The sequence below is a fragment of the Pelodiscus sinensis genome, chromosome 2 (assembly GCF_049634645.1).
Source record: "Pelodiscus sinensis isolate JC-2024 chromosome 2, ASM4963464v1, whole genome shotgun sequence".
Lineage (NCBI taxonomy): Eukaryota > Metazoa > Chordata > Testudines > Trionychidae > Pelodiscus > Pelodiscus sinensis.
In genome coordinates, this window is record NC_134712.1 from 46,252,789 (window position 1) to 46,266,018 (window position 13,230).

The 13,230-nt window shown below is 42.5% G+C and overlaps 1 protein-coding gene across 2 annotated transcripts in view; it reads right to left on the reverse strand.

Moving 5' to 3' along the window:
- Positions 1-13,230, reverse strand: part of E2F5 (E2F transcription factor 5) — a 33,791-nt gene that overhangs the window by 8,948 nt on the left and 11,613 nt on the right. For both annotated transcript variants that reach the window (XM_075920447.1, XM_075920446.1), the window contains exons 2-4: positions 7,894-8,003; positions 5,626-5,789; positions 933-974 (exon numbers count right to left, since the gene is read on the reverse strand). In XM_075920447.1, coding sequence (XP_075776562.1) covers positions 933-974; positions 5,626-5,650 — 67 coding nt within the window. In that variant the 5' untranslated portion in view covers positions 5,651-5,789; positions 7,894-8,003. The remainder of the gene's footprint in view (positions 1-932; positions 975-5,625; positions 5,790-7,893; positions 8,004-13,230) is intronic.

Below are 13,230 nucleotides of genomic sequence, written 5' to 3' on the forward strand. Positions count from 1 at the left end.
CTAGTCCGGCACTCTCGGGACCTGACCAATTCTGAACCAGATAATTTTCTGGACCACAGGAGGAGACTATGGTCAAGCACCATTACCAACAGGGTTTGACGAACGGCGGCGAAAACCACTCGCCAGCCCCGTACTGTGCATGTGCACGCTGCAAATGAATTCTTTGTTGAGCCCTGATTACCAACACTTCCTCTGCTTACTAGGCTGTTAGAGAACATAGGGAAATTAGAGGTAAATAACAGCACAGAACACTGAGAACTAGGACTGATGGCTGTAAACAAACTTTATGAGACCAGAGGAAACTTGACCACACCCATGAAAAGTGGACATTCAGCTAACTACAATCATTCCAGACCACGGATGTTTCTGGACCAGAGTGTTGTGGAATAGAGAGGTTCAACCTGTACCTTTCTTCTCATGACTGGTGTTCTTTGAGATGTGTTATTCACATCCATTCCAATACCAACCCTCCTTCCCCACAGTTGGAGTAACTGGCAAGAAGCAACCAGTGGAGGGATCGGGTCGACAGTGGTATATAAGGACTGAAATAATGGTGCCACTCTAAGGGTCTCTACAGCCGACCCTACATGAACTGCTAAGAGAAAAAAAAGTTTCCAATGCTCATGCATGTGACACGTGCACACTTGATTGGAACTGATATGAAAAAGCACTGGAAGAAGAACTCGAGTCAATATCATCTGGGCCTCATGACTTATAACTGCTTAATGAATCACTGTTCCAAAACCATCTCTACTGACACCTCAGATCTGCCACCTAAAAAGAATGGTTCAGGTATTAAAATCTCCCTCACAACCTTTGCAGTGATAATCAATGAAAAGACTTCATTTAGCTTCTCCACTATGGCTTGGTCTTCCTCAATTAAACCACCTGCTTCAAATATCTTACAAAAATACAGTCTAACAAAAACTTACCATTGAAGCAATTACAGATGTCTTCATGAGTGACGTATGAAAATGTGATTTATGTCAAGAAAATGTTCAAGTAACAAGCTGACATTTTTGCCTAAGCAATATGAAATTGATACTTAGTGTACTTTACAAGAAAAATTGGTGTTCCTACTATGTGTTGTTTAAGCCAGGTCTACATTTTAATTTTTTTTACTGTTATAGTTAATGCTGGTCAAGTGTGAGATCTATGTCTGACATAATGGTGGCAACAGCCCAAAGCCCATAAGGTTGCTGAAATGATATAAAATGCAGAATGTTGCCAATATTATCTATGTCCACATTATAAATGCATTGCTAGTATAGCATTCCAGTATAACTAGTCCAGCAAAGCCTTTCCAGCTTAACCTGGGTCTCAGACTATCATTAGAACATTTCCAAAATGTTACTTAAATGTATTTCTCACAGAATACTAGAATATCCTTTTTACTGATAAGTATGGTTAATGTATCACTATGATACAGAATGTTCAAAGCCATCAGGGATCAGCAGCACTTTCTCCATAGGATTCCCCAGGATGAATTCTGCCAGTGACAATACACTCATCAAGGAACCAGATCAGGGGTGGGCAATCATTTTTGACTGGGGGCAGAAGAGACAGGGCAGGGCCAGGACACTTCCATGCTTCCCCACCGACAGACCCTGATTGGTCTGCAAACCTCCCTATATGTGCCCACACCCCTGGCAGTGGGAGGAGACTTTGCTCATGTCCCATCCCAGTCCCCAGGTCAATCAGGACCTGGGGGAGGATAAGCATGGGAAATCTCTTGCTCCGTGCCCCCGCCCTGCAAGAGAGAGCCACTCTTAGAGTCAACCACCAGTTGAGCCCCTTGCAGTGGGGGAGAAGACTTTGCACACTCCTCCCACCCCCAAGCTCTGATTAGCCTAGGGGGAGTGCACAAAGTCTCTCACTCCCTGCCTTCTGGCACGTGGAGCTTAGAGTCAACCGCCAGGATTGACCAAGCGCTACATGCTTCCGTCCCTATGCCCTGATTGGCCTGGGGTGGGGGAGAGGCAGAACTGCCGTGGGCTGGATTCGGCCCATAGAGGCCCTTTTGTCCACCTCTGAACCAGATGCATTTTAGAATAGGTGAGGCAAGCAGTTTTGGAAAAAACCCACAACATCCTGTGTTTATCTCCTGGATTTAATTTCCTAGATTTAATTCACAGTCTATGGGAATTTCTCATAATACAGGTTTAATGATTTTTTTCTGATGCAATGTGGTGCTGTCAGATGATAGTTGTTAACTCTGCCACCATTAACATAAAAGTTATTTTGTAATAAATGTAAGCCACTGAAAACTAACCACCAAATAGTCACCTGCTGATATTGAGAGACAGGACAGAGCACTCTGGAAATATCTCATTGGAAGGGCATAGTAGAGTTTCCAAAAGTACAAAGCAAGTTCTGTTTTAAATATATGTATGTACTTCCATATCCCCAGGGCTTGACAAACCGTGGCAAAATCCACTCGCCAGCCCCACACCGCGCATGAACCAGACCCGCACTGCGCATGTGTGCGCCGCCGGTGAATGGGGCGACTGGCTGAAATCTACTTGCCTGTGGCGAGATACACTGATTTGTCGAGCCCTGCATATCCCCATACACTTACAACATCCTGGAAACTACTTGCTTTCCCTTTCAAATGGGTCCTAGTCAAATTCTTCCTGAAAAATAAAATTTTGGATTTAATCCTTTAACCCCGTCACATACCAGTAATAATGATTTCAAACTGAGTACTCCACATGGCAGTCTTTTAGGACTAGACTTCACTGCGAGACCATTCACAGAGAGAGAGAGAAAGAAAGAGAGAGAGAGGCAGAGACAGTGCCATATATTTTTATAAACTACTGGTGGGACCACCTGACACCATCAGGACCTGAATGATCCCAAACCACAGAGTTTGCGGACCAGGGAAGGTCAAGACTCCCTTCTTGTGCCTGCTCCCTGCTGCAGGCCCAGCAGAGGCTGTAGCCTCACCTGGAGCTATGGCTGTGTTCCTCACCACCGGGGGCCACCACCCATACCCTACTGCCTCTGGCCTGGCAGGGGCTGTGCTCCCTGCCCCTGACAGCTGCTCTGGCCCCACTGCCTTTGACCTGGATGAGGCTGTGCTCCCTGCTGTTCCCACCTGGCTGGAACTGTGCTCTTGGGCACCGACACTGCTGCCTTTAGCCTGGCCAGAGCTGTGCTCCCTGCCACCAGCCCAACCCCGGAACCTGGCCAGCCGGGGATCTCTCGACCAGCAATATCTGTGGTTCTGCCAGACCACAGATGTTGCAGGACCAGAGAGTCCCTGATTTTAGAGGTTTAACCTATATTTTGAAATTTCTTATACTAGTCAATATTTCAACTATTTTATAACTAATCACCATAGTTTCCCTTTCAAATCTACCCTTTTTCAAATGTAAAAGTTGGTTTGTGAAAGTCGCTTTATGGTAGTGTTTAGAAGTAGAGGCCAACCACTCGAGTTTTTTGTTTCGGGTTTGGAATTTTTTTTGGTTTATTTTGCGTACATTATTTGCGTTTATTTATTATTCAGTTTGCAGTATCACACAAGAATAAAATAGCCCTACATTGCTTTAGATGTTTAATTGCATTCCAATTACTAAATTATTTTGTTAACAATATTGACTATTAAACCACTGTGGAAGAAAACATTGTCCTCACTCTGCGTTTGTAAGCAACAAGTAGCCAGAGGCAGTTTTATTACAAGCTGCAGCGAGGGGAAAACTGATTCAGACGAGGGGGAGGCGGGTGGTGGCGGCAGATCTTCTAATACAACCAATTATGAAGCAGTTTATATACTGTCCATTAGATATAATAACCAGGGCTCAGCGAGCCCTGCCTGCCAGCCGCACGGAACCGCACGCTGCACATGCGCAGACAGCACCGCGTGGCCGTGCCGAGCTAAAATCTACTCGCCACGGGCGAGTAGATTGCCTTAATTGTTGAGCCCTGATAATAACAATTAGTCTCCTTCCCATTACAAACACCAATGGCTAACAGTTATTTTAGTTCCACCCTGATGCTCCTTATCTCAAGGTCCCTGCCAGAGTCAGCATTCTATCCTTATCTCTGTATGGAGGTAAGAGGCAAAGGCAGCATCTTATTACCGCTCTCACGTTGTGAAGAGTCAGAATTAGCCTTACTCTTGCTCTCTTGCTAACAAGACCAAGGTGGCTGCACGCAAATTCCCTTATTCCCTTTTTCCTGCCTCCACACCTCCACAGGTGGTTTGGTGTGCCCAATCCCACTCTGTTACCAGCAGTCTCAGCAAACAGACTCCATTCAGGTCTTTGCGAAACGACTCAACCTGTGCCTTCACAATTAATAATTCATTTTAAAATGGAATTTTTGCACATGTAGAGTAATTTATTTTCATTCAATGGAAAATTTAAAATTTCACAGCTCATTTGGGCCTTAATTCATCATAGCACTTAAATACATATTTAATTGCTCTGCTGATTAGAAGCCTTATCTGTTATGTTATCTGTACTGAACCAGATTCACTTCATTAATCTGACAGACTACAGCTCTTCTAATCTGTGTATTTAAGCAGGCCCTGGCTTGATAAAAATCACTGATCTGATTATAGCAGTTTCTGTTGAACACCAGAATACAGTGTTAAGTGCTTCAGAATTTCTTATAGACAAGACTGCATGATCCCCTCCCCAAATTCTCTAATAACCTATTTTGTTCAGTATCCTGTAAGAATGCTAGACACATGATTAACAAAGTAATGAGCAAACACTTTAAACAATATACTCGTTACCTGTTTACAGAGAAGATAATTTCAGTTCCAGTTCAAAAGATTTAGATAACCTATCCTATGAACATCTAAAGAAATGCAAACCAGAGAAGAGTATCCTGGAGTATCCTAAATCTAATTTAAATCCACAAACGCAATGAATTTCACCGTTAATGCTCAAAAGCTTCAGAGGGGTTGTGCCCATGAAAGCTCATGATACCATCTACATGTTTTGTTAGTCTTTAAGGTGCTACTAAACTGTTAATGCTAAATGTTTGGATTTTCTGTGTTAAATATTACCCCTGTGTACATTTCTCATGGTTTATTTCCAGATTACCACTGATAAAGGTCACAGAGATTAAAACTTGCAATGATCTATTAAACCAGTGGATTTCAACCTTTTTTCATTTGCAGACCTGTAAACATTTTCAAACGGATCCCTTTGGAAATCTTAGGCATAGAGTGCAGACTCCTCAAGGATCCATGGATCACAGTTGAAAACCACCGTATTAGACCATTCAATGCCTCTTTCTACCAATACCAGATTTTTTAAAAAAATATCTTTCAGTACTTTGTCTACCATGGTTTTAAAATGTCACAAGCAAAGTTTCTTCTCCGTTAACTCTCACCATGTATTCCACAGCCTAATGAATGGTGCTGTTGTCTCATAGCACTGCAAGCTAATTTCACCAACAGTGAAAAAGAAAATTAAAATCACATTGTAACAGAAAATGCCTGAGACCAGTACCATTTCTTCTAGAGTTAGTAAAACCCCTTGGTCACCCAATTCAAGTTTCTTGTCCTTGTTTCTAGAGCAGGTCATATTACATGTATGACTGGTGCTTTTAATGTATGCCTGGTGCTTTAATTCTATTTCACAAATGCACACAATGTATGTCACAAAGGATATTGGTTGTTCGTGGTGTCATCCATAACATTTTTGATGCTTTGCTGCAGCCACAATTTTTGCTGATCCAGCTCTTTTTCTTTTAATTCCAAATCTTCAATTTCTGCTTCAAGATACCTCAGTCTGTCTATGACTTCTTTTGTATTGCAGCCTGCACCTACACCTCTTTAAAAAACGTACAATATTTTATGCAATCATAATATGTGCAATAATCATGTAAAATACATTATAGTCTGAAGCACGAGTCTTGCTTTAAAAAAAACATATGAATTATATTAAATACTAAGAAGTAGTATAATCCCTGCTTTCTTTAGTAGAAAATTCTGAAAATTGTATTAAATGTGGGGTCAATGTTAGGCTTCCTCTGTCCCTGTTTTCCATTTTCAAGGCACATGGTGTTTTCTGTGTTAGGGCTAGGTTGTGTATAAGGATGTGAATGATTAAACAGTTACTGATCGATAAGCACTACTCTTATTGGGTTAACCCACAACTCAGAGCAGATTACGGATGTTAAGGACTAGTTGACTATCCGACAAGCAAATGCTTATCAGACAGTCAGTCGACTAGCTGACTAGTCAATTCCCTTGCCCTTGCTGCCTCTATCATATAGAGGCAGCAAAAGGGTGGGGGAGAGATGGGATACTTCAAAGCGGCAGCGCTGCACATCTTCAAAGGGGCAGAGCCGCACAACTGATCCCCGGATAAGCTGTATCTAAGCTAACTGCCCCTCTGAAATGCTGCCTCAGTGTTTCAAAGCTGCAGCGCTGCATAGCTGAGCCCAGGGTTAGTTGTGCCACTTTGCAACACTAAAAAAAAAAAAAAAAAAAAAATTGAGATTGCCTATCTCCTAGAACTGGAAGGGACCTTGAAAGGTCATTGAGTCCAGTCCCCTGCCTACACAGCAGGACCAAGTACCACCCCTGATGAATTTTTGCCCCAAATCCCTAAATGGCCTCCACAAGGATTGAACTCACAACCCTCGGTTTAGCAGACCAATGCTCAAACCACTGAGCTATCCCTCCCCCCTAAGGCAGCATTTCAAAGTGGCAGCAACAGGTGGAGACTGGGGTCAGCTGGAGACTTTTCAGCTGATACCAGGCTCCAGGTGACATTTCCACATAGTCCCCAGCTGAACCCGGGTTCTGGGGAAATGTCATGCAGAGCCCAGGATCAGCTGGGGAGTCCCCCACTGACCCTGGGTTCCATGAGGGCGCTTCTGCTTTGAAGTGCACAAGAGCCTCCACTGGGGACTCTTGTACATTTCAAAGCTGGACGCCTGCATGCAGCCTGGAATCAGCGGGACTTCCCGCTGGCCCCGGGCTGCATGCAGAGTTCTCCTTTGAAAAGTAGAAGAGCTCCAGCGGAGGCAGGGGGCCACTTCAGTCCACATGGGCTGGAGCAGCCCCAAATCACTCCTGTTTAAGCAGTTAACCAGCTAAACATAACTTTTAATCGGTTAACTGATTAAATGGGATTTTACATCCCTAGTTACAAGTAGTCCTGTAGCACCTTATAGACTAACAGAAGTATTGGAGCATAAGCTTTCGTGGGCAAAGACCCACTTCATCAGATGCATCTGAAGAAGTGGATCCTTGCCCACGAAAGCTTATGCTCCAATATATCTATTAGCCTATAAGGTGCTACAGGACTATTTGTCGCTTTTGCAGATCCAGACTAACATGGCTACCCCTCTGATACATAACTAGGGATTTAAAGTATCCAGTTCAGTTCTCCAAAGTTAGCTCTTCACTGGGGTGATGGGAGAATGAAACATGTTTTCTCTTAGGCTGAATCTTAGGCTAAGACACTGCCTGCCTGCTTGCTTCTTGGCACTGCTCTGTTGAACTCTGCCACACACATTAGAGCCACATCTCCAATCCCTGCCCAAATTCACCCTGAAATTCAAAGATTTATTTCTTTTAAGTTGCACTTTATAAAGCTGTATAAATTCTAGTGCTCATGAAAATCGACAGATTGAAAATCCTGAAAAGTGAACATTTTAATCTAGACACGATACATCAGTGCTAGATTCCCAAATTGCCCCTCCAGTATGCTGAAAACCTCACACTTCACAGCTCAGAATATTTCAGTTCTTGGCCTTTCTGAAAACAAAGATACCAACTGCAGTGAAGACACTTGGTCATTATGAATTGGACTGAGACCACTGACATAATCACATAGACTACCACTGATTACAAAATAAAAAGGAATGAGGCCAACTTTTTTTCCCCACGAGAATGTGAAAATATGCAGAACTGACACTTCTTACTTCCATTGGATGCTGTTTTTTGACTTTTTCTCAATTAAATCTATGCCTTCCAAAACATTAGTGATGTCATAGATTCTTCTTTTTTGTCTTACAGCAAGAGTATCAGCAGCCTGTTAAAAAAAGAGAGGTAAGTGTCAGCAATCTGCACAAGGCAAAAGACTAGCTCATTAGGCTTCTCAATTGAAACTCAATGAGCTTCTTGGGTACTACAGATTCTAGGTATATGGTTTCTCGAGCAGCAGGTTGCTACCCAAAAGTGGATTGCCAGAACATGTTAAAGAGTCATAAGGTTGGCTGGGCTTGGTTCCTTACTCCATGTTGTGTCCTTGTATGCAGGGTTACTGCACCACTTAGATTTCACCCAGCTATCCCTCTATCATAAGGACAGGGGGCCAGCTGGGCCAAATGTAAGTGGTGCTACAATCCTATGTGCAAGGTTACACTGTCACTCACAAAAATTAGCCACCCCTGCCCTGCCAGAAGGGAGACGTGGCTAAATCTGATCACTTCAGTACACTTCAGCACTGGTGTATATGCAACACCCAGTGTGGAGAACCAAGTCCAGCTGGCTAAAAGGACAGGAAGCAAGAGGGAATAGTTGGTGTCACATTCTTCAATAAGTACTGGCCTCTCAATGTGCATCCTGCCCCCAAGTTGTGCAACATCCCATCTTCTGCTTCTGCCCCTCCCACCAAGTTTGCCCCCCAATGTTCCCCTCTTATAAAGCCAGGTGACTTCCTCTCTGTCAGACTACCTTATCCTGGCCCCAGTGACCAAGATCTTCCCCTACCTGTATGTCCTGCCTATTCTGTTCCCGAACTAATTCCTTCCTCCTTTTTTCCTACTTTACCTCCAGGACTTCAAATTCCCCTCTCCCCTTTATCTTCTGCTTCCTATGGGCAGTGCATGAAGGCTATGGTTTTGGGGGTAATATAAGCTCACTATCCCTCTCCAAGACTGCTTTGCCTCCATATCCTTCTACACCCCTCCGTCCCTCCACCCCAATTTCATCACCAGCCTTCCCAGGACACTTCCCTTCCACCTCTGACACAGGCCATGTAGGGGAGACTATTTTTTGGGTAACATCTTAACTCATCCACCCCAGTTGCTGGTAGGGGATGTTTCCAGCTGTTCATATCTGCTTGGAACATCTGGCATCATAGCTCCAAGCCCCACTCTTCCCCTGCATGAAGCCTGGAGGGGGCACCACTAAGTTGCAACAGGTCATCAGGGGTTTACTAATGGTCCTGAACTTGAAAACATTGAGAAACACTGCTCTAGGCATAATTTTGAAGGGAGAAGCTTACTATTCAACAATCAGATACCCAATTACACATTTTTAAGGCCCTTAGTTTTCAGTTTTTACCAGTTTAAAAAAAATCCCCAATTTTACAAAACCTATTATTCAGCCTTTGCAGGCCAAATGTGTACCATGTAAGTACACAAAAAGTACCGATTATGTTAAAACACATCTACTGAACGAACTGGATATTCTTATGTTAACAAATTATGTCTAAGTGTAAATGCAAGGCTGTCTGTTAAAGTAAAGCAATGTACTGGAAAAATACACACATGCACATGCATGCATATACATATGTACAGCTAGTGAAATGAATCAGTATTAAACTGCTTTTACTTTCAAAACTCTTACCTATTTGTTTTTTCTTTCCTTGCATCCCTCATTATTAACTGCTGATATTTACCCAAAAGTATGAAATTGAGTTTATGCATCTGTTTTCACCCATATTTTAAAGTTTTGTAACAAACACTGATACATTCTTGAGAAATTGTAAACAAAATATAAACCAAACCAAAAGGCTTTGCACATTCTGCACCACTGTCCTTTAAATCAGAGTCGTTGGCTAAAAGTGCAGCCAAAGTCCATATGAAAATGGCAGGCAGAGCTCTACAAACTATGCTCAGAGAGCATAGGTGCCAGTTCTTCCATAGGTAACTGGGTAATGCCAGGCACGAAAGAGTACAAATGCTGTTCACATCCCAAATATTAAATAACCAAATCCATTAAAAGTCTAAAATTTTCTTTTTGAAAGGTGGAGAATGAGAAAGGCGGTATTTCTCTATAATGACCAAATAAACCCTCAGAGAAGAGAGGGCTAGAAGGGAGTCTACCTCTTCTGGTGACTGAAAAGTTAATCTAGTTCTATGCTGTATTAACTCATTTGTTTTAGAACCACACATCACAGTATAGTTAAAGCTTCAATAAACCAGGGATAGTCTAGCCTCCTCCCCTTCCCCCGCAAAAAATCCGTATGTCTTGTATGATATAAACAGAGCAGCTACCTCTGTCAATAAATGTCTGGACCCCACCACTGGCTCTTCTCTCCAAACTTTAAATCATTGAGGAAACATAGAACAACAAAACAGATTGATTCTTCGCGTGTTCCAATAGAACTGTAGAAATCATAAGACATAACAGAGTGTACTAACTTTATAAGCAGGAAAACTTTTAATCTAGTCCCTTCTATTAAGAATGTAATACAGAATTAGAATTGGGTGTACAATTTATTTTGCTTTCATATCCACATTTGTGCAAAAAGTTGCTGTACAGTATTTCTATCTCATTAGTTTCTATGGCTATGTCTAAACTACGTAGAATTTTTGAACCACCGGAAATTTGCATATCTTCTTCTGCTCACACTTTTGAAAGAGGATCTTTCGAAAGTAAAAGTAGTTTGGACGCAGGTTTTTTGGTAAAAAACTCCTTTTTTGAAAAAAACTGCACAAACCTCCTTTTTAAAGGAAGAGTGGTTTTTACAAAAAAGGTTTTTTTTCCAGAAAAAATGCATCCAGACTACTTACACTTTAGAAAGATCCTCTTTTGAAAATTCTGCATAGTTTAGACATAGCCATAGAAACTAATGAGATAGAAATACTGTACTGCAACTTTTTGCACAAATGTGGAAGCCAATAAACACTTAGCAATAGTTCACAGCTTTGAACAGTTGAAATGTTTCACTAGAGAAATGAAATGTTTATTAAATCTCCAGAATTATCCCCTTCCTTTTAAAGAAGGTTCAATGAGCTTAACGTCTACCTAGACGTCCAGCAAAGACAGAAAGAATGAATCTCATTTTGGAAACTCTCTCTCATTTATGGAATACAACTAAATGCAACAACATTCAGCACTTAATACTACACTAGTTCTATTCCAGAAGACGAATCTGCCAACTAATATTAAAAAAAAAAATCCACAATTTTCCTCCTCTGAGACTGAGGTATTAAGAATAAATGAAAGTAATGAAAAAAAACCCACCATAGGGCTCCCATTCTACTATTGTTTTACTTCAAGTAATGCTGCATGTATTACATATCCTGCTTTTTAAGTCATCTCTAAAAATAGGGAAGGATACTAAACTGCAACAGGTGTGAGGAAGATTTAAAAATAAATCTCAATATAGTCTTCAAACTATTTAGTGAGCGTGCAGAAGACACGAAACTATTTAAATGAATAAAACACTTATACATAAGGATTATGGCAGGTAGGAGGGATCAATAATGATTCAAATGAGTAATTTGATTGAATACTATGATAGTAAATTTTGACCATAATGTACAAGTGAGTTTCATAATTAGAAATACAAAGTTACTAACAAATACATTCAGTATATCAATCTGTGTAAACACATATTAAAAATGGCAAACATTAGAATAAAAAATAAGTCTATTGTACAGCAAAGGCCATACATTTCACTGCAATATCTTTTCCAAAACATAACCAACTCACTGACTTGTCAAAGCAATTGTCCTCCTAGCAGGAAACAAGTTGTAAGGAATTTCAATTAGAGCAAACTGTACTGATTAGTGTTTTAATGAACAAGAAGAAGATATAGTATAAAAAGGAAAACGGGGAAGACAATTTTCAGTCAGGCAGTGTAAGTAAAGGAATGCTATTTCCATATCTTATTCAATACCTATCAAATGAGGGTATTTATGGTAAGCAGGAGTTACTACAGACAATACAAAAAAGAGCATATTGTACTTCCCTGGCTTATTAAACAACTGTGCAACCTTAATTTTGTCACTTCATGCACAACATTGTTTTACAATCTTTACTTATATAAATACAGTATGCACAATTTCTTTCATGAGACCTCTGCCTCATTCAGTACACAAAATGGACTGTGCACACTTGGGGCTGTTATTCCGAAATAACTATGAGACCATCTACACAGCAATTCGGTTGTTTCAAAATAATTTTGAAATAACGGACAGCTTATTCCGACTTCTGTAAACCTTATTCTATGAAGAATAATACCTATTCCAAAATAGCTATTTCAAAATAAGCCGTGTGTAGATGCTCCACTTCTGATATTTCAAAATAGCCCCTCAGTAGGGCCATTCTAAGTTATTTCTCCTGGGGCTCTAAATCAAGATAGCACATCTACATTAGGGAAGCCTACCTCAGACTAATTTTGAGGCTTCCCTACGGTGTAGATGTGCTATTTCGAATTAAGCTATTTCAGAATAACTATTCCAGAATAGTTTATTACGAAATAACTGTGCAGGGTAAACATAGCCTATAAGTATATCCAGTGCTTTTTTTGTGATGGTATTGCCTAGTACACATTATCGGCACCTCCAGATGCAGTACCAGCACCTCCAGTCAGAGTTCAACAACTTTTCCTCTGGATTACTGGCACCTTAAAAAAAAAAAAAAAAAAGCACTGGATATATCTCTATACCAGCATTTCCCAAACTATGGGCTGCGGCCTGCTACTGGGCCGCAGCAAAAATACTGGGCCTCAGTATGGCTGCTGGGGCGCCGCGTCCCGGAGCCTTGGCCCGGGCTTCCCGCAGGATGCAGCCGGGAGTTCCCACCTCCCAGCTGGCCCGTGCGGCGCCGCGGCTCCGAGCCCTGTCCTGGGCTGCCTGCAGCCGGGAGTTCCCCCCTCCCAGCTGGCCCGTGCGACACCGCGGCCCCCAGCCCTGGCCCGGGCTGCACGGAGGATGTAGCTGGGAGTTCCTCCTCCCAGCTGGCCTGTGCGGCACCGCAGCCCCAAGCCCTGGCCTGGGCTGCACGGAGGATGCAGCTGGGAGTTATGGGCTCCCGGACTGCCCATGCGGCGCTGTGTCCCCAAGCCCTGGCCCGGGCTGCACGGAGGATACGGCTGGGAATTATGGGCTCCCAGACTGCCCATGTGGCGCCCCCAAGCCCTGGTCAGGGCTGGATGGAGGATGCAGCCAGGGTTGCTGGACGGTGGTCTCCATGGGTAAGTGGCGGACTACTTCCTATGGGATTTCAGTGTCTCCTCCAGGGGGCGGGCTCTCTGGGGCAGCACAGTGCTTTGGCAGTGCCAGGGAGCGCAGGCCACCTGA